General features: G+C 42.8%; 2 protein-coding genes across 2 annotated transcripts in view; both read left to right on the top strand.

Annotated features, from left to right (window-relative positions):
- The first annotated feature begins 482 nt into the window (after window positions 1-482).
- kdm4aa (lysine (K)-specific demethylase 4A-a) lies at window positions 483-15,589 on the top strand. Its single transcript, XM_080536422.1, has 22 exons — window positions 483-590; window positions 1,445-1,624; window positions 4,210-4,385; window positions 4,508-4,622; window positions 4,785-4,978; window positions 5,093-5,142; window positions 5,273-5,376; window positions 5,531-5,668; window positions 5,798-6,030; window positions 6,131-6,291; window positions 6,667-7,046; window positions 7,210-7,300; window positions 7,758-7,939; window positions 9,811-10,018; window positions 10,549-10,625; window positions 10,835-10,890; window positions 11,365-11,473; window positions 11,918-12,106; window positions 13,136-13,306; window positions 13,484-13,603; window positions 13,691-13,783; window positions 13,938-15,589. Exons 2-22 carry the CDS (start codon window positions 1,487-1,489, stop codon window positions 14,076-14,078), a joined length of 3,126 nt encoding a protein of 1,041 aa, XP_080392548.1. The 5' UTR covers window positions 483-590; window positions 1,445-1,486; the 3' UTR covers window positions 14,079-15,589.
- Window positions 15,590-17,126: 1,537 nt separating this feature from the next.
- The window catches only part of st3gal3a (ST3 beta-galactoside alpha-2,3-sialyltransferase 3a), a 30,928-nt gene continuing 26,557 nt past the window's right edge, over window positions 17,127-21,497 (top strand). Inside the window, exons 1-2 of the mRNA XM_080537337.1 lie at window positions 17,127-17,269; window positions 18,135-18,275. Coding sequence (XP_080393463.1) covers window positions 18,161-18,275 — 115 coding nt within the window. The 5' untranslated portion in view covers window positions 17,127-17,269; window positions 18,135-18,160. The remainder of the gene's footprint in view (window positions 17,270-18,134; window positions 18,276-21,497) is intronic.

Here is a 21,497-nt window from a genome sequence, read left to right on the forward strand (position 1 = left end):
AGGGTATGAACCCCCGTTTTAAGACAACGCTTTCATATTATGGCAGCGGTTAATACCACTATGCCATCGTGTTGATCTGATAGTTTGTAGCCTGCTGCTAATATCACCACAGTAGTGAATATTAATTTATTAAAATATGAACATAAAACAATAAGTAGTATGACCTACGCATTTAATCAGTCAGCAATGTCTTGCCAAACCATTTCCCTTGCCTTGTTAATTGCGGCAGTATCGCACTCATTTTTTCCGTCTTCATAAAGATCAATAAGTAGGAGAGCTGTGCTGTCACTTTCCAGTCTAGCATCTTCTTTTCGACAATCGGCTCTTCTGGGCTCCTTCTACCTGCGGGTGTGAACATTGATTGATAATCAACGTAGCCCCCTGGTTGGTTTAAAAGAGGCGGGGTCTTTGTCTGCGTGAGAATGTGAGACACGCCCTCCTTCAGCCTTGTAAACAAACGTACACTGCGCATGCGCGTTAAACTGGAATCATAATGGAGGACCATCTTCCTAACCCACAGTGAATCCTGCTGGAGATTTCTAGCACAGAACATCTGGAAGGAGTAATCACGTATTGCTAGGTCGAAATACGTAAGTTAATGTTCCGAGCTTCAAAACCTACCGGCTTTTAAGTAGCTAACTAAGGATAATTCATGTTTGTGCGTAGCTGAAAACGGATAGCTTCATCTGCGCTGCTAGCTTACTTAGCTAACGAAGGCTACATCGACGTTCGCTAACTAGCTAACCAGTCAGTCTGTTCTGCAAAGTTGTGTTTATTCTCTTGGCTATTTGGCAACATGAGATCATTATGTGTTAAACTCTGTGTTACTGCGTTGCTATTGACGAGTTCTATCTGATCTGGGAGAAGAAGAAGACATTGCTTCTGGTGCTTAGCATGTCAACAGGGAGAGAGACGCTGGGGCCATGCCTTTAAAAGGACTTGGCATTCAACCAATCAGAACTCCAGTAGCTGTTTTTATCAGGAGTTTGTCCAATCACAATCGGCAAGTGGGTAGGTCCACAAGCATACTAGCTAATCCAAATGTTGACAGCTAGCCACTTAGCTAACTTTTTAGCCCAAGATTGATGTTATTTGGCAAGCTTAGCACTGCGATGTGTCCTATAACTTCACACCAGTAGTGTTTTTTTATGATGTATAATCTTTATAGTGTAGTTTGAGGGTGCTTTTAGGGGCCAAACAAGATAGATAGACATACATAGATCATGTTTAGCATGACACCGTTAACCAACCAGTGTTTGTAGGATGAGGTTTGTGTTCAACAGTAGGGGGTGACAGGGGGTAGAATCTGTCCATGTTCAACTCTTCTGCGCTATGATCTCACAGTCATGTCATACATGGTTCATTGTAACTCTAGCACATTCCCACAATATTTGTGAAATTAATACACCACTGTATCTGTTAAAAAAAAAATGATATTGTTCAGCATCTGCAGATCTAGACCTAGGATCAACGGGACTTGTCCAGGATGGCAACAGAGACAGCATCCCAGGTTCCTGGCTCCAGGATCATGACCTTTCACCCCTCGAAGGAAGAGTTTAAGGACTTCAGCCGCTACATCGCTTACATGGAATCACAGGGAGCACATAAAGCTGGGATGGCAAAGGTGGGTGATCTTTAATCCGTTACATTTATACATTACGCATTTTATATTACTATTATTATTATTAGGGCTGTCAATGTTACGCCGTTAACGATCACGGTTGATTTGAAAATGAAACAATTGGCACGAATTAATCTTATTAGCATACATTCATATTACCATGAATCAGAACTTCTACTGACATGCGTGTCAAACGCATGTAGAGGGGTTTCACGAGACAAACCTGTGTGTAGGCTGCTGAAGTAGAATGGTGAGACAGTGGTTGGTTACATTCCTGACCACTTGTCATGTTTACATATGTAGAAACGCTAATCACCACCACTTTACAAGTGTTCTGTCCGTTGTCACAGATGAGTTTGTTTGTGATCAAATCGACACCCCTTTTTTCCCCTTATACAGTATGGTGAATGAAGGCTTCATTATGTGGACCAAGAATATATTTTTCCCTATATTACAGAGACTGGGACAGCGACACTAGCTTCAATAACAATAATTGATGAATTGAGTAGAGAGCTAGCTAGCCAGTCCTGAGCAAGGTCCAAAAGACAGACAGAGTTCTGATACACAGCCAGCCAGCTGTCATCCCTGCTACGGTGGTTAGATCCAGAACAGATCTGCCCCAGACAAGGTCCCGTGTTACAAACCAGTGTAACAACAACAGAGTAAACAAGCAATTCAACCTGCTACTGTCGGTGTACAATAATGTTTATTGAAAGTAACAATCAGCAATCAATTAACAAAGGTTAAGGCACAGATCGGTTTGAAGAAAGAAACTGTCATAAGCAAAACAAATTGTCAAACTCGAGTGCTTGGAGATTACCGTATTTTCCGGACTATAAGTCGCACCCGAGTATAAGTCGCAGCAGGCAAAAAATGGGTCATGAAGAGGAAAAAACCACATATAAGTCGCACTGGACTATAAGTCGCATTTATTTACCGTAGAAATGTATTTCTCAAAAACATTCAGTTATTCAATTACACAATAGCACACAGAACAACAGGCTCAGGCTGAATGCCGCTGAATACCGGTGTCCGGTATGTGATGAATAAAAATAAAAAAATAAAAAAATAAAAAATAAATAAAAAATATTAACACATTAATAAAGAACATACCTGGGAGGCTGAATAGGCTAAATTGGTTGTAAAGTCGCTATGGAATAAGGCCTATGCTAAATGCCCAAAAATTTAATGTGTCCGGTATGTTAACGTACCGTAACACAACAGTTATTCAACCACCGTACATATTATAGCACACAGAACAACAGGCTCAATAGGTGTCCGGTATGTTAATGTAACACAACAGTTATTCAACCACCGTACATATTATAGCACACAGAACAACAGGCTCAATAGGTGTCCGGTATGTTAACGTAACACAACAGTTATTCAACCACCGTACATATTATAGCACACAGAACAACAGGCTCAATAGGTGTCCGGTATGTTAACGTAACACATTAATGAATAAAGATGAACACATTAATAAAGAACATAGGCCTACCTGGGAGGCTGAATAGGCGAAAACGGACATAACAAGCCAGCGAGTCCAACAAGCAAAGTCATTGATATTCATCTCCTTGGCCACTGCCAGGGCGTGGAGACGTAACTGCACTGTTGACAAGCCTCTCCCGGCAGCACGTTGTTCAAGCACCCATCTGTGGACTCGTTCCTCCATCTCTGGCCATCTAGCTTTCAGCCCGCGATTTCGCTTTCTTCGTTTTCTTCATGGCAGTGAGAGTAACCTCTGCTTTTCGCCAGTCCCTCACAAGTTTCTCACTCACTCCAAACTTTCTTTCTGTTGCTCGATTACCGTTTTCGGCTGCATATTTTACAAGTTGCAGTTTGTAATCTGCAGAATAGGATTTTCTTTTTGACTCCATTTTGTTTGTGTCATCAGCTGTCTTTTTCAGTGGTAGGCCTACTCGTTGTCACACGCCTAGAGCGCCCTCTCGTGGTTGTAGATTGTAATGTTTACTCCGTGGTTCATGTCAGTCAGAGATTACCGTATGTCAGTTCATGTCAGTCAGAGATTATGAATTATTGATATATAAGTCGCACCTGACTATAAGTCGCAGGACCAGCCAAAGTATGAAAAAAACCGCGACTTATAGTCCGGAAAATACGGTACTCTGTTTTTCTCCGCTTGTTGAACTGTAGTGAAAGTCGGAACAGCGCCACAAAACTAACCAGTGGACGAAGATATATTACATGATAGTATTTTCATTAGTGTATCTGTGCAGTCTGAAGTTTGGCAGTTAAGTGACTGCATAGCTTGAGACCTTTTGTACTTTGACAAATTAAGATATTCTAATCTTATTCTGAAATAATAATAAAGTGAAGATTTAAGTAAATAATAGTATTTTAAACTAATACTAGTATTTTCAACATGATTCATCTGAATATTATTGTGATTAACTTAAATAGGCCTAAATATTGTAATCGATTGACGGCACTAATTATGATACATTATATTATGTATATTTATATATAAAGATTTGAACTTCTTTGGGGAGCATATGCATTCATTGTTGAATTAGTAGAACAATATACAATATACAATAAACCTGTCTCATGTTTGTATTGTGCAGGTTGTTCCACCGAAAGACTGGAAGCCCCGCCGTTCCTATGACGACATAGATGACCTGGTGATTCCTGCACCCATCCAGCAGGTGGTGACTGGCCAGTCAGGTCTCTTTACCCAGTACAACATTCAGAAGAAGCCCATGACTGTCCGGGAGTTCCGCAAGACTGCTAACACAGACAAGTGAGCAACACGCAACAAGCGATGAGAAATGAGCAATCAGCAATGAGAAAACTCTAAATATTGGTCATACTCAAAAAACTCCGTCCAATGTATCTAATCACCCATTACCGTTGTCATTCTAGGTTTTGTAATCCCAGATATGTTGATGTTGAGGAGCTTGAGAGAAAGTTCTGGAAGAACCTGACTTTTAACCCACCTCTCTATGGAGCAGATGTCAATGGGACACTGTATGATCCGGTAAGTAGGATTTATCTAACTAGGGTTAATCACTATTCATTTATTGTTATCACCTTTTCCTTTTATTCTCCACCCATTGGTCCTCATTTGTCTCTATACCATACTCTTTACATATGAATGACCTTGGCATTGACAACGTTGCTTCTCATCTATCTCTCATAGGATGTGACCGAGTGGAACATTGGCCATCTGAACACCATCCTAGACACAGTGGAGCGGGAAAGTGGGATCAAGATTAAAGGGGTGAACACACCATACCTGTATTTTGGCATGTGGAAAAGCACCTTTGCCTGGCACACTGAGGACATGGATCTCTATAGCATCAACTACCTTCACTTTGGAGAGCCCAAGTCCTGGTAAAGTCACACCAATATTCACAGACGACAGAATGCTTCACTTACTAATGGAATTAGTGTCATTCGCTTGTTAGGTGCTTCTAACCAGAGGGTTGTGATTTTCATCCTTTCCAGGTATGTTGTTCCCCCAGAACATGGGAAACGATTGGAGCGCCTTGCTAAGGGTATGTGCGAAGGCATTTGCAAATTTTTGGCCATATTTGGCCATATCGTCTATGTATGAAGGTTCTTTATGTCAAATGTTAACGTAAATATTCTTTATATCATGTTGTGCGCAATGCTTTTTCCACACAGGGTTTTTCCCCGGAAGTGCTCAAAGCTGTGAGGCGTTCCTGCGACACAAGATGACTTTAATTTCACCCTCGATCCTGAAAAAATACGGCATACCGTTTGAGAAGGTGACCTCTCTTTTAATGGCCAAAAAAAAAACTTACAAAAATGCGATGCAGACTCTTTACCTTTTACTTTATCTGTTTTGGATTGTAGTTCTTTTTAAAAAGGTTGTTTTCCCACCTAGATCAGCTGTCTGAGTGGTTTGTCTGTTGTGGTTAGGTCACCCAGGAAGCAGGACAGTTTGTTGTGACGTTTCCTTTCGGCTACCACGCTGGTTTCAACCACGGCTTCAACTGTGCAGAGTCCACTAACTTTGCTACTCAGCGATGGATCGATTATGGAAAACAAGCCACAGTAGTATGTACAAGATACATGAACATAGCATGATTGCTTTCATAATCTCAATAGGAAATTGGTTTTTTTGGGGGGGTGTTTCAACTGCCTGCTTTATTCTCGTAAACTGATCCTCTTTTTCCCTTGCCTCAGTGCTCCTGTCGTAAGGACATGGTGAAGATCTCCATGGACGTGTTTGTGCGGAAGTTCCAGCCGGATCGCTACAAACTATGGATGGCCGGGAAGGACAACGCACCTATCGACCACTCCAAGCCCACCCCGGAGGCAGCTGTGTTCCTGAGAGGAGAGAAGCCCGAGCTTGAGACGGAAGGTTCGAGTGAGGCCGTAGACGAGGACACCCCAGGCACGGCTCAGCAGCAGAATAGGTCTGTACTTTTCACGTCACTGAGTGGGGCTTCGGTGACCCCATGACATTCACGTGCTTATTATAACATATTCACACTATTTGTCTTAACTCTGCCGCAGCCCAAAGCCGAAGATCGGGACGAAGCGGCAGCACGGTGTGGAGGCTTCAGAGGACCGGGACACGGGTCTGGCTGGGGGAGACGGGGGGGAGGTGGAGCAGAAGAAAGCCAAGCTGGTCCAGAAGAAGCAGGCTACTGAAGGACCCAGCAAGGCAGACAAAGGTAACTGCTCAGCTCTGAAAAAAAATCAGCCCATCATATTAATGTACACTATTCAGGTGTTCAGGAGGGGGACTGTCAAATAATTGCCTCCAGCAATTCGTGACGTTAGAATTATAAGGTTCTATCTCCATTTTTGTCAAAATTGAGTTTTTTACATAATCTGATCCATTAGGTGTTTATTAATGCCTGTGTGGTGTTATTTTTAAAATGTTGACATTTTTGAGTTAGTAATTCATAAAATACAAAGGTTCCATCTCACAAAACATAATGGAATGTAAAAACTTTGACGCTCAATATCTCTGAACTACCCTAAACGGAGATAGAACCTTATCATTCTAAGCTCACGAATTCCTATTGTTTCCATGTTGTTTTCAGAGCAACTGAAACCCAAGCCGGAGGAGAGCAAAAAAGCGAAGAAACGCTTTTCTCTGCCACAACCCGTCACAGAGAAACTGACAAAAGCGAGGAGCTCTTCAGCCCTTCCTGAAGCATCCACCCCATCTGAGCCACAGCAACCAGCGCCAGCAGCTCCAGGCTCGGAGAACGCAGGACCCAGTGAGGACACCAAGCCGCCCAGCAGCTCCAGCCCTGCACACAGGCAGTTTCAGAGGACCCTGAGCCCTGCCGATGTGCTCCACGTCCACAGCTACGCTAAGGGAGACTACAGTGAGGGAGAGACACCCTGCAAGGAGGAGAGGAGGAGGAGCGATAGCGACAGTGACAGTGAGACGGACGACGATCAGGACGACAGTAAGGTAAAAGAGGATTCCACAACGTCACACCACACCGAAACGCAGTCTGTTTGCCGTCTCCTCTGATAGTTAGACAGATATACAGTTGGGGGTGAATTCTGTTAGCACCTTTTTTTGGGCAGTTTTGTTGTTTTTATTGTCTTAACATTTTCTTTTATTCCACCAGGGGGCAGAAGAGGGAGCTGGGGATGTACCAAGCAATCTGGGAAAGCTTCCTCGCCATCACCCTCTGATAAAGGACAGCATGAGTGACGACGGTGAGAATGACACAACACTGTTTCCACAAAGAGAGTCAGGGTTGGGCACTTAGGTGGCGTAGCGGGTTAAGCGTTGACCAGGTTCGATTCCGGCCGGGGACATATCCTGCATGTCATCCCTCCTCTCTCTCACCCATCCTTCCTGTCTAAATCTCTACTGTATCTGTCAATAAAATGAAAAATATGAGTGGGACTGCCCCACTCAGATTTTTTTTTTAGAATAATAATAAAAAGAGAGTCATAGGGTTTAAGTAAGGCCTCCTTCCAAACACAAATAGATAAGACAGATGGAAAAAACACTGTCAGGCATGTTTAGAAAATCAGATGCATCAGTCATGCGTGCGTGGGTGGATGTAAATGTGGGGGTGGTGTGCTAGTGTGTGCGTGTATATACAGTTCATGTTATACAGGCAGGGAAATATTGTAGTTAAATAATTGTGTGTGTGTGTCCCCTTAGAGCTGCAGGAGCAGGTCCCATTGGAGGAGGGTGGTCTGGAGGGGGAGTCCTGGGCCAAACCTTTGGCTCACCTGTGGCAGCACAGGCCTTCCAACCTGAAGAGGGAGAAGGAGTACAACCGACGCATAGGGCTAAAGGCTCCCTACTGCTCCATCTGCATGCTGTTCCAGGCCTACCAGCAGGTGAGGACGACGATTTGTCATTTAGTGCAACTCATTAACCAACCAACTACCACTCTCAACCACTTAACGAACCAACTCTCTACCGACTCCACTAAACTATCCCAGGCTCACCCCATCTATCCATCTATCTACTGTATCTATTTGTGTAGTGGTTCTCAACCTTTTTTGGGCCAGCGCCCCCCTGTCCATTATCCAGGTCTCTTACCGCCCCCCATCAAAAAAAGTAGGCTTATTTTCTTCCCTGAATATTAATGTTGACTAATATTCTGTGTTATATCATTTAAAAAGCATGTCACTGAATGCCAAATAATGGATTTGATTTAACGGGGCAGTTGGAATATTATTATTATTAGTCTACCAGAGAGCAGAAAAGCCATGTGAATGTGAATAAAAATGCTGTTTCTGAGTGTTAAGGCCAATGCACACAGCGTGCGATTTCTGTTGCGCGTCAACATTCCGTTTTGAAGTTTGAATGGAAGTCTATGAGAACATCGCATCTCAACACACACGGCCCCGATTTTAATCGCACAGCGAAAATTCGATTCCATTCATTTTGAATGGGACAAAGCACACGACAACGAGTTTTGTCGCACTGTAAAATTTTGCAAATGTTAGCTTCAAAATGAATGGAATCGAATTTTCGCCGTGCGGGGCCGTGTGTGTTGAGATGCGATGTTCTCATAGACTTCCATTCAAACTTCAAAATGGAATGTTGACGCGCAACAGAAATGTTGACGCGCAACAGAAATGTTGACGCGCAAACTCAGACAAGAGCAGAGAATACAAACAGACTGCTACGGAACAGCAGCAATTTCACACATGTCCGGTGCAGAACAAACAGTAGGCTACAAAACTGTACATTACAACTAACATTGTTAGTTTTTTAAGTGTGCTGGTGTTGCATTTCGCCAAATTGCTGTTTTATGATGCTAATATTTATTCATTTTTGATTGGACTTTGGGGGTGGTGGCGTCACAATATGGCGGCAAACGCTAGGGGCTATTATTTCAATATTTTATTTAGTATTCTATGGTATTATTTTCATAAACTGACCACTTAGTTCGAATTTCTCATATCAAAACATATCAAAACATAACAAAGTTCCAAAGTTCAGAGCTCTGCGCTCTGGGAGCGCTCAGAGATGGGTGCTCTGACTAGGGCTGCACGATTTGTGGAAAAAATCGAATTGCGATTATTTGGACAGATATCGCGATTGCGATTAATTTGCGATTTTTTTTTTTTTAAAATAGCAAAAAAAAAAAAAAAAGGAAGTTTTTGTAAAGTGTGGCCATATCTCCGGCTAGGAAGGTCGTATCAACGTGCAGTTTGTTTGTACGTCTTCAGGGGACTTAGAGGCTCCCTCCTCTAGCACCTTAAAAGTGATATTCCTTCCATACAGCGTGCTGCTTGCAATGGAGAATCTTAAGGTGACTTATGAGATTCGTTGTGTTGTAACTCGTAGACCTTTGCCCTCCTCTCCGAACTTTTGTCGAACATGTATTGCAAATTGCAAACGCACTATCTGCCTCAGAAACTGTGAAGAATGTCCACACCGGGGAAGACATGTTTCGCTCTCGTCTCTACACTGCGTGGCTGTACGCAGGCGCAGCAGCATGAGCGCGTCAACCGGAACCAGAAATATTTCCGGCTTCATATTATCGGCTCTATATCGGCTAAAATTTAATAAAACCGATAAATATTTAATAACATTAATTTCCCATTATCGGGCCGATAAATATCGGTGCCGATAATATCGTGCATCCCTAGTTCTGATATAACGTATCAGCGATGGGGGATGATTCACGTTTATCTCTCCCAATCTGAACCTATAGTAGCGGTATGCCTGTGTCCTTCTCTCTCTCCGTGGCCAGACCGAGTGTAGTGGCGATGCTGTCTCTGCTCCGGTGACGTCGGGGGGGCGGATGCGGACCAAGCCTCTGATCCCAGAGATGTGCTTCACCACCACCACGGAGGAGGAGGCCGCCGAGGAGCAGGAGCAGACCCCCACCCCGCACCTGGAGGAGGACGGGACCAGCCTGCTCATCAGCTGCTCCCACTGCAGCGTCCGCGTGCACACCAGTGAGTCCTCCTCCACACCACATCCCACTTTATACTAAAGCCTGGGTTACCGTCGCTCACACCTGGTGGAGGACGGGCCTCACCGTTTCTTGTTCCGTTCCATGCGTTACAATGAGCCTGTCCTCCTCCTACCTCCACCAGCCTCTACTGTGTGATAGTGTGTCAGTAGTTCCTCTCGGGCGGGCGTTTCCGCTTATCAATGCACAGATGGGGCTTGGCCCCAAATGCGTTGTGCGAGTGTGGCGCAGAGGACCAAACCGCAGACCATGTTATCCTGGATTGCCCGGTGTACCACCCACCCAACGGGATGCATGGTCTGTCGGTATTAGAGGATGAGACAATGACGTGGCTTCTGGAGGGGTGTCCAGAAATATAACCCGGGTGAGCCCCTCAACCAGGTCTCGGGGTGGTAAAAGGGTAGCCCCTCGGCCCGAGCCTGGTGGAGTGGAGAGAAAAACAACAACCCATACGACGAAGAAGAAGTAGTTCCTCTCTGATCTAGCTGATGTGGTTTGTGTTTGCTGTTCCAGGCTGTTATGGCGTGGATCCAGCCAGCGTGACTAAGGACTGGAGGTGTGCACGCTGCAAGGCCAACGCCATGACTGAGGTCAGTGTTTATATCTCAACACAACCTTCCAATCCACCAAAGAGCCATATCATTACCATTTTACTGAGCTGACATGTATCCATTACTGTTGCCAAATGCCAATGGTAGAAGATTTGCAGTAGTCCCATGATATGACTGTTGCTGGTCGTCTTGCTTTCGCAGTACATTTAAATGGAAGATGATTTACGGTTTGTTTCTCTTGATTGCAGAGTTGCTGTTTGTGTTCACTGAGGGGTGGAGCCTTGCAGAAAGCCAATAATGACAAGTGAGTGTGCTGGGTTAACATTTGCTGACCTCAGCAGACAGGGACAGTCTCCCTCAACATTGACATTGTTACCTAATGGACAATGGTAGAGATACAAACACTATTTACAGTCCAGGTGCATTAGGTCCATGTGAAGTGAAGTGAAACTAAGCGCCTTTCGTACACGGATGCAACTCAAAGCCATCAGCATGACTGGGGTGTCCAAAATAGTTGCCCACACCGTGGACACTGCTCTGTGGTTGAGTGGATGCCCTCCGAACTGTTTCAAGCCATTGCATCTGCATATAATATGATTTGAACTGTATATTTTTTATAGTAGCTTTTTAGTATGATAGTCTTGGTCCATTCGCTTCTGTTCATAGAATGACAGTCTTTTGACAGGTTTTAGCGATCATTTGTACTATTACTGTTGAGTAATGAGTAATGAGTAATGATGATGACACGTGGGTATTGACATGTCAGTGTGTGTTGTAGGTGGGTACATGTACTGTGTGCAGTAGCGGTACTGGAGGCACGCTTTGTAAACATCAGTGAGAGAAGCCCAGTGGACTTAAGTGGGATACCTTTACAGAGGTTCAAACTGGTGAGTTGCCTACAGTAAAAAGTCAACCTTTTCTAAGACAGATTTTTAAGAACAATTAAGTATGTCACAAGGGTGGTAGGAACATCTGCCTCCAGACGGGACTTTGGTTCTGCTTTCCAATGTTTTTCTGCTTTTCCAATCCAATCTTTTCCATGTCCAATCTTATGACATCGAGATCCAGACTGAGAGACCGTTAGAGGATGTCACATGAGTTTTTGATTAAGTGCCGGCAGAGCTTTTGGCATGTGATTATCTGTCAAGATAAGAAATAGCGTGTCTCTGTATATCTTCTGAGATGCATTTTAAGAATTGAATGATAATGAATCATGACAGCCATTGTATTTATCAAGGTTATTGCAGCCTGGCAGGAAGTTGAGTTTTCCCAGTGTTGTGTTTGGGGATTTCCCTTTCCTTGTTTCTCAGTGTATGTTGAATCTCTGGCAGAAATGTTACTACTGTAAGAAGCGGATGAAGAAGACGTCCGGCTGCTGTGTGCAGTGCTCCCACGGCCGCTGTCCTACCGCCTACCACCCCACCTGTGCCCAGGCCGCCGGAGTCCTCATGCAGCCAGACGAATGGCCTTTTGTGGTCTACGTCACCTGCTGCAGGCACAAGGGCCCCATTCAGACAGAGGTATGAGGACACTCTCTAAACCAGTGTTTCTCAAACCTCTCCTCGAGGACCACCAGCCGTTCCACATATTTGATCTGTTCCACCACCACCAGCACACCTGATTCAACTAATCAAGTACAAATCATAATTGCTTTGCACTTGATTAGTTGAATCAGGAGTGCTGGTGGAACAGATCAAATATGTGGTGCGGCTGGGGCGCCCCGAGGAGAGGGTTGAGAAACACTGCTCTAAACCACCACTTTGGGGACCTGCTTTCCTGTCTTGGAATGTATTTCCCAGATTGGTTACGGTATCTTTGACTAGTGTACCGTATTTTCCGGACTATAAGTCGCTCCGGAGTATAAGTCGCATCAGTCAAAAAATGCGACATTAAGAGGAAAAAACATATATAAGTCGCACTGGACTATAAGTCGCATTTATTTAGAAATATATTTCACAAAATCCAAGACCAAGAACAGACATTTAATCTGGAAAGGCAAGTTTATTCAACTACACAATAGAACACAGAACAACAGGCTGAATAGAAGTATGTTAACATAACACATTAACAGTTATTCAGCAACACAATAGCATAAAGAACATACCTGGGAGGCTGAATAGGCTAAATTAACATAACAAGCCAGCGAGTCCAACAAGCAAGTTACCAGTAAGCAAGTTACCAGTAAGCAAGTTCACCAAGCTACCGTTTGCTTAGCTTCAACAAGCTAATGTTTTAGATAACTTCTTCAGGGGAATAGGAGCAGCATATAGTTGTCACAAGCCCAGAGCGGCCCAGAGCGCCCTCTGTCGGCTGTAGACGGTAATGTTTACTCCTTGGTTCATGTCAGTCAGTATGAAATTATATATATATATATATATATATATATATATATATATATATATATTGATATATAAGTCGCACCTGACTATAAGTCGCAGGACCAGCCAAACTATGAAAAAAAGCGCGACTTATATATATAGTCCGGAAAATACGGTATGTGTGTGCATTAAACCAATCCCATTTAGTGATTTATCTCTACTCTCTCTCAGCGCGATAAAGCAGCCATGCACGAGCTCACTGTTGGACAGCGGGTGATATGCAAGCACAAAAATGGCCGCTACTACCAGTGTGACGTGGTGCAGCTGTCCAAGGAGACCTTTTACGAAGTCAACTTTGACGACGGTTCTTTCAGTGACAACCTCTTCCCAGAAGACATTGTGGTAGGTATACTAATGTGCAACAGGTTATGTTTCGTTGTTCAGAATTGTGGTTTAGTGGGTGTGTACCTCATCTGATTTTGCTTGGTTTCTCCAGTGCAATGCAAAGGTTTGTCTTTACATTTGGTAATAGGTACAGATAGTGTATCTTTGTATTTAATAACTGCTTTCTATTGGTAGAGCCGGGACTGTGCCCAGCTAGGCCCCCCACCCAAGGGTGAGGTGGTGCAGGTGCGATGGACAGATGGCCTTGTCTACGGGGCCAAGTTCGTGGCAGCTCATGTCATCCAAATGTACCTGGTAAGAATATTCAACCTCTCGCTCTACAACAATGTGTGTTATCCACTATGGCATTGATTGTGGAATTCAGGTTGTCATTTGATGCAGGTGGAGTTTGAGGACGGGTCACAGCTAACAGCCAAGAGGGACGATGTCTACACCTTGGATGAGGAACTCCCTAAGAGAGTCAAGTCAAGACTGGTGAGTGCACCTATGAGAGATCCAAAGCTCCTGAATATGTAGTAATAATAATAATAATAACTTTTTATTTGTATAGCGCTTTTCCTGCAAACGTTGCAGCTATGTATAGTGCTACTATTAACCTAAACCTTTGCATGCCCTGCGATCTCTCCAGTCTAAGGCATCGGATATGCGTTTTGATGGGATCTTTGAGGAGGAGAAGATCATAAAAGTGTCAAAGAGGCAGAGAGTGATCAACTCGAGGTACAGAGGAGACTACATTGAACCTGTGATCTACAGAGCCATCATGGAGTAGCCAATCAAAAACCTGCCTACTCATCCACAGACCACCAGCACTGATATTCTGGACTTTTGCTCACTTTAACCATAATCTAGCCACTGAGTGAGTGTAGCTCTGACAAAAGGACTTTCTCTGATTTTAACTTTGGTTCAGGACCCTCAGATTGGATGTTTGTTATCCATTTACCCTTTATCAGTCACAGCATTTATTGCCTGTATGTTTTCTTTGACTATGATCAAGGACTATGAACAAACCACCGCTTCCACTCTCTGTATAGGAAGGAAACTGCCAGGCCACTTTTGTTGGCATCTTGGCAGTGCCCAGCAGTTGTAACTTGAATTGAAGCAATATCGGACCATGACCATTTGCTCCATGTAACTTTCTGAAAATAATCTACTACATTAGAATAATCTGTAAAGAGAGTGAAGTAGACACAAAAGTTACTGCACACTCATTAACACAAATTAAGACTCACTATTTCACAGAATGTTGCCAGTCGGTCATTTTAGATGTATTTATTTTCCTAGTTTAAGGGTGATACTTGTACCAATGTTTGGTTTAAAGGAGGTGCAATGCCATTTTGTTAGCAAATATCCTCCTATTTTTAGCAGATTCACAATGTTGACTGCATTCCCGAATATTGTATTTTTTAGGAATGCCGATGAATATAGCTTTTCCATTTTTAGAGTTGTTTTTTACCAGCCTATTTATTATATGGTGCTTTGAGAAAGTAACCTCTGCAATACAGACATTTGTCAGTTGCAATGCTGTAGAGGTGCTGGACCGATGTATGTTCTATTTTTGCTATAGAGATGAATTGGAGATAGCAATTCAGAATGGGCTATGGGCCCCATTTATATCCAGTTGGTTCCTTTAATGAAAGTTGTGCGTTGCACTTTTATTTAAGTCCAGTTTGAGAGGACATTTTGATAGTTGTGTGCTGCCATTGCTATTTTGTCAAAAATCATATGTTTTAAAAAGATTTATAAGATGTTCCCATAGATTGTGTGTCCCTTCTCTACTTGGCTGTGCTCATTGACCATGATGCTCTTTAGGAAAGGTGGCCTTCAGTGTCCATCGTTTGCCTGTAAACTGCTCTCTTCTGAGTCTGAAAATGACTTCATAATTATTGTCAGAAATAGACGCCCATGCTAACAGGAGTCCAACTGAGCAAGAGTTTGTATCATCTTTCAAAAGTATGCAAAGTAGCTGGGTAAGAAAGTTTTCTATCAAAATGCCTATTTTATTGCTTTGTTTTATATAATACATGTTCTCTGTCAGTTTTCACAGAACACTGTGAGATTTAATAATAATATGTAGTTTATTTAAAAAATATAAGCTGTTGACTCAAGGGATGTTGTGTCTGTTCCTGTTCTGCCTCCCCCTGGGAGTAGGCATTATCAGCAGCATCCTGGTCCCAGGTTTCATGTGTGACCCTATTCCTCATCTGTGATAAAACAACGCTGGATTATCCAGATTATCATTCATGCATTTTGTAAAGTTCATTTGTTTGTTTCAGTAAAGGATTCGGCTTGCATGTTGTGTCTGTTATTTGTTATTGAATGATTACTGATGCTGAAACATGTTATGTAACTGAAGTTAATGGTTGTGTACAAGATACTAGGATGCACCTTGTAAGTGATAGTGCAGTCTTTACACTACTGTAGAATGTTACAGAAACGTTCTTGTCCTTGTGAAATTGTTCTGTGACTTGGGCAAGATAAGGCTCTTTCAGGATTTGTTTACCAGAACTCCACAGCTCAGCCATAAACAAGATTGATGGATAGTTGCCATATCATGTTAAAGAGAGGCAATCTCCAACATGCTAAATTGTTGTCAAAGATTACTTCTGAGGGATGTTAGTTGTTTAGTGCATAATGCCATGTTAAGCAAGCTGCTCATTGCTTGGGTTTAACTTTGTATTATAGGAGTGTCTGGTAAACAATGCTGTACCATTTTGAAGGTCATATGTGTATTCACTTCCCTTAAATTCCCCTACCATTACCACATTCACCATTACCAGTATTGTCAGTGTTTGCATTGATCACGGACGGTCCAGACAGACAAAACTTCAGGCTGTTTTCATACAGTTTTTTTTTTTTTTTTTTTTACTGTTTTCACAACAAATAGAGGTTTTTCGGACTACTGTATTCATAGGTTAGTTCTCACAGTTTGTTAATGATGCGTGTGTACTATAGGCAATGTTTTTAGGATGACAACTCTTACCTAATGTTCAGTTGTTCTGTGGGTGTGTCAGACCACTGCGCAGAGAGGGCCACTACGTATCAAGTGCCAGCAGCAGTATTATTATCTCCTACTCGCCGTGCGCACGTCCATGACTGGTCGTTTGCATGGCAACTGGTGTCAACTTCGGTAGTCACTACTTGTTTTTAGTCAGTAGATTCTGTTGTCATTCTCGTTCGTAAGAGGACTGTGTGTGATGGATGGACTTGTCAGGATAAAGGACTAAAAACAGCACTGACAAATGCATTGAGGTGTAGTGTGTACGGGGCCTTAGCGGTGTGATTCGGCGTGTCATCAGAATGTTGTCACCACCCCCCCCCGGTATGTGCGCGAGTGTTCCCCCCCGGTATGTGATGCTCATCCCCCCCCCCGGTATGTGTTGCTCATCCCCCCCCCCCCGGTATGTGTTGCTCATCCCCCCCCCCCGGTATGTGTTGCTCATCCCCCCCCCCCCCGGTATGTGTTGCTCATCCCCCCCCCCGGTATGTGTTGCTCATCCCCCCCCGGTATGTGTTGCTCATCCCCCCCCCCGGTATGTGTTGCTCATCCCCCCCCCCCGGTATGTGTTGCTCATCCCCCCCCCGGTATGTGTTGCTCATCCCCCCCGGTTTGTGTTGCTCATCCCCCCCCCCCCCCGGTATGTGTTGCTCATCCCCCCACCCCCGGTATGTGTTGCTCATCCCCCCCTCCCCCCGGTATGTGTTGCTCATCCCCCCCCACCCCCGGTTTGTGTTGCTCATCCCCCCCCCCCCGGTATGTGCGCGTGCGCGCGACTGACAGGCAGCTGAGAGAGTCCTCTGACATTCTGCAGAAGGGTCCCGGAGCAGAAACGAGTCCACTTGCACTGGAAATTGCGAGTTGACAAAACTATTGCATATTCAAAGTCGGAATATGTGTTTCAGCTACCTTACTTTAGTGCAGACACTTAAACATCTGGGGGGTCACGCGTCTTCAAAGTAACGGTAAGCCCAATGCGATGTTCCTGTTTAGCTAGCTAGCTAACGTTAGCTGCGCTGTGCTAGCTAGCCATGTCCTGGGTGGGATGGCATCCCTTTGACTCGGGTGGGCAACCGACCCTATTTAACAGTGTTGCCACTTAACCGATATCTTGTGCAAGGGATGCTTTTTGCTTTGCATAATGCAAGCATAACTGTAGCACTGCAGCTCTGGGGGGTATTCCATCAACGTTGCTAAAGGAAAATCCAGGCTTATTTTTGATAAATCCCGCGAGATTTATCAAAATATGGCTGGGTGTTTTATAAATTTCGCGAGATCAATCCAAAATAAGCCTGGATTTTCCTTTAGCGACGTTGATGTAATAATTTACTGGCTGGCCAGGTGAGACAGGCCAGGTCAGGTGTCTGGGACAGCTAGATGTGTTGCAGGGAGAGCGGACCCCCGTGGCATTTATTATCAAAACTAAGAAATATGAACGTTATATGGAGTAGATACGTGTGTGTGTCAGCAGCTAGTCATATTAACTACATTGGGAAGTAGGCCATAGAGTCTAGCCTGTGTTGACAATGACAACCCGTGACGTTAGAATTATATGGTTCTATCTCCGTTTAGAATGATAAGGTTCTATCTCCGTTTAGGGTAGTTCAGAGATATTGAGCGTCAAAGTTTTTACATTCCATTATGTTCTGTGAGATGGAACCTTTGTATTTTATGAATTACTAACTCAAAAATGTCAACATTTTTAAAATAACACCACACAGGCATTAATAAACACCTAATGGATCAGATTATGTAAAAAACTCAATTTTGACAAAAATGGAGATAGAACCTTATAATTCTAACGTCACGAGTTACCCCCTCCATTGACAGTGGGACAGTGCCATGTCCAGTGTGAGATGAGGATGAAGCCCACACGCAGCCTGCTCCTGGGCCTGTGTCCCATGCTGGTCCTGGGGTTCCTCTACTACTCCTCTGCCAGACTCCATCTGAGGGCTTGGGGCCAGAAGTCCCGTGAGTACATTCATAACTCAGGTTTAGTGCTTATATGATGTATTTGAGCCTAGGAAAAGCGCTATATAAATTCAATGAATTATTATTATTATTATTATTATTATTATTATTATGTTGGTACCTTGTGTTATAAACCATATTATCACTCAAATTGTTTGCCAAATGCCAAGGCATGTCTTGCGTAAGTATGTATTTTGTACGTATTTTACGTATGTCATATATACACACACACACACATCATTATCTATCAATAGTGATTCAGTGTGTTACTGAAACACAACAATCCTTATTAACGTGGGAGGCATGAGCAGGGGACACACTCCTGATGCAACAAAGACATTTGTGAGCCCATGAAAGTCACACAAGTAGATGTTATTGGATTTGCCTGAGTGAAGGAAGGAAAGGCATCACTTCTTTTAGATGTCCAGCTGTGTTCTGTGAACGACAGTAGAACTCCTCCGCCCACTTAGCTTGGGTATGTAAAAGAGTGTTTCTTCAAAATAAAAGCGCCAACGTTAAACTTGTTTAAGCATTTAGAAATACTAAAATATGGATAAAGGAACCACACATTATATGTAACTATATCTGGGAATAAACATGTAATCCTTTCAATGTATTATTTGTGTTTTTAAGGGTTTGTACGGTAATTTAATATCCTCATTAGCCCCAATGAGAGACTGCTGTACAGCATATGTGACACATAATGGACTGTATACAAATAATAACAAAAGTAACAAATAAATCAGATTTGTTTACTACCACTCTACTCAGCAGCACGTCTAGAATATGAGTCGAGTCATATTCAACCATGAGGGCTGTCATACAGACAACAGTCTATTTAGGGTGCTGTCCAGGGTCCTGAAATAATTTCCCTTATATATTCAATAGGTACTGTTCTAGCAAGTCCAGGTAAGAGATGACAAAACAGATTACTTAATATTAGAGTTATTATAATATTATGTTATTTACAACAACCAACCCATTATACATCCTAGTGAAATGGGAAACAAAACCATATAAAAAAACATAGGGTTTAAGATTTTTGTAAGACATATGGCCTATTACATTGCACACAATATTTTTTTTATTTTTTATTTTTTATTTTTTATTTTTAAAGAAATCATGATTAGCCTTGGAAAATAGTTTGTGTTCAGTCCATTATGTGTTCCCTATGTAAAAGGCCAATAGCACTTTGTATTGGATATCCTTCATGGTTGAAACTCACATGGATATGTATACTAGAAGTGTTGTTGAGTAGATTGGTAGTAAAAATCATGTTTAGCCGTGGGATATTATTTGTGTACAGTCCATTGTCCAATGTAAAATGACATGTAAATTGCACAAATATGTACATTATAACGATCAAAATGACTGGCACATACTTTCTGTTATGTAACATTTCCTAAATTCATGAAAAATATGAAATACTGTGATCCTATCCCTTTAGTGCTCAATTACCTCGAGCTTTTATTTTGATGTTGCGAAAACGAAACCGGAAGTATTATTGTCGGAACGTGCGGTTATTCAGAGAACACGGCGAGAGTTCCCCGTTGCTATTTATACTCAAGGAGAAGCTGCTTCTTACCAGATGGGGGAGCCAATAGACTTACATATCTAATGAACACTATGACCCACAGGGTTTGTGTCAATTCAGGAAGTGAATTGTAATTCAATTTATGCATTGAAAAATGGCCGTTGTTTTCTATGAACATTTTGTTCATAGAACCAACCCATTATACATCCTAGTGAAATTGATTTTCAATTCACTTACTGAATTGTGCCAGGTGTTCTGGCAGTGCCCACCTAGCATTAGCTGGATAACATCCTCTTCTAGCGCTTTGAGTGGCATCCGTGTACAAAAGGCGCTATATAAATAAAGTTTCACTTCACTTCACTTCTATGCAGTCCTAAATGACCCTGTCAAGACACAGTTTGTTTTAAATCCTTCTTTCCTGACTGATGGATCGTTGGGTGGTTGTCGCCTTTGACAGGCATCAAGCTTGCCAAATTTCTCGAACAAAGTCATTGAATAACAAGTAAAGTATATTGACCAAATAACGAATTGGAGCATAAGTTAGCTCACTAACTTCCTTAGCTTGCTTCGTACTGTACCCCTTGAATAGTTGAAAAGTGTGTTTACTTATTGCAAGGCACATTTGGCTAGTGTGATAGCTGTCAAATGGGGGCAATAACACAACGAACCATCAGAGTCAATGAAAGAAGGATTTTCTCACAAACTGTCTTAGTGTGGTCATTTTTATATATCGAGTCAGTCTTCGACTCCATCTGTTCATAGGACTGCATAGAGGAGGATGCTATCCAGCTAACCCAGTAATGGAATATTGGGAATAGACTAGCTTGAATTCACCTGGTTTACGGTCTCATTTTTTAATATGAGTGTTATACAGATGCAGTAGGGGGGTGGTACTACCTGGATTTGTTGTGCCAATTGAACATGACCCTGTCAATGTCTAACTTGGCACACGAAAGCAGACAAAAGAGTGTAGTAGGTCTGTATGTTTATAGGTTCAACAGAGCAGACTTTGCATGTGAGGTTGTTTTAGATTAAGAGGCACCTTAGTCAAAAGTTATTCCAGGCTGGAGCTATCCCAATATGATTCCATGTTATCCATTGAAACTGTTCTTGAAGCCAAGCTGGGTATTTTTGTTCTCTTGGTTTTGTTTTCGTGCAAGAAAGTATTGTCGATAGTTTTGAGTGACATACTGTAGTACAATAGCTGACATTTTGTGGTAAAGAGAAATAAAAACAACACTCCCCTTCTCTTTCACATACACACATACACATATTTAAGCAGAAAATGACTCCTGTACCTCAGGCGTATCAGCATTTGCTAGCAATTTGGGTGGGATGTTTGTGCACTGCTCACCACAGACGGAGGTTGAATTCAAAGTTCATAAAAGGGATGGAGGAGCTGGAGCTGGAGGGCTGCCTGGCCCCTGCCAACCAGAGTCCAGGTTTGATTTGAAAATAAGCCATTATGTAAAAACCATGTAAACGCTTGTAGATTAGCGCATTTAACCTTTCTCTAAGGCTTTAAGCCTTTTGGCAGACAGCAAGAAACTTGTTGCCGGCTATTTCAGCTGTTCTCCTTACCTCCTCAAACAGTTGTGAGCAACTTAAACTCCTTTCTTGTTTTCACGGTACATGTACAGACAACCAACCACCGTTCCACAGAGGGTGTGCAGAGCTTTTTTCTTTAT

This window comes from Nansenia antarctica, assembly GCF_963989245.1.
Source record: "Nansenia antarctica genome assembly, chromosome: 7".
Lineage (NCBI taxonomy): Eukaryota > Metazoa > Chordata > Actinopteri > Argentiniformes > Microstomatidae > Nansenia > Nansenia antarctica.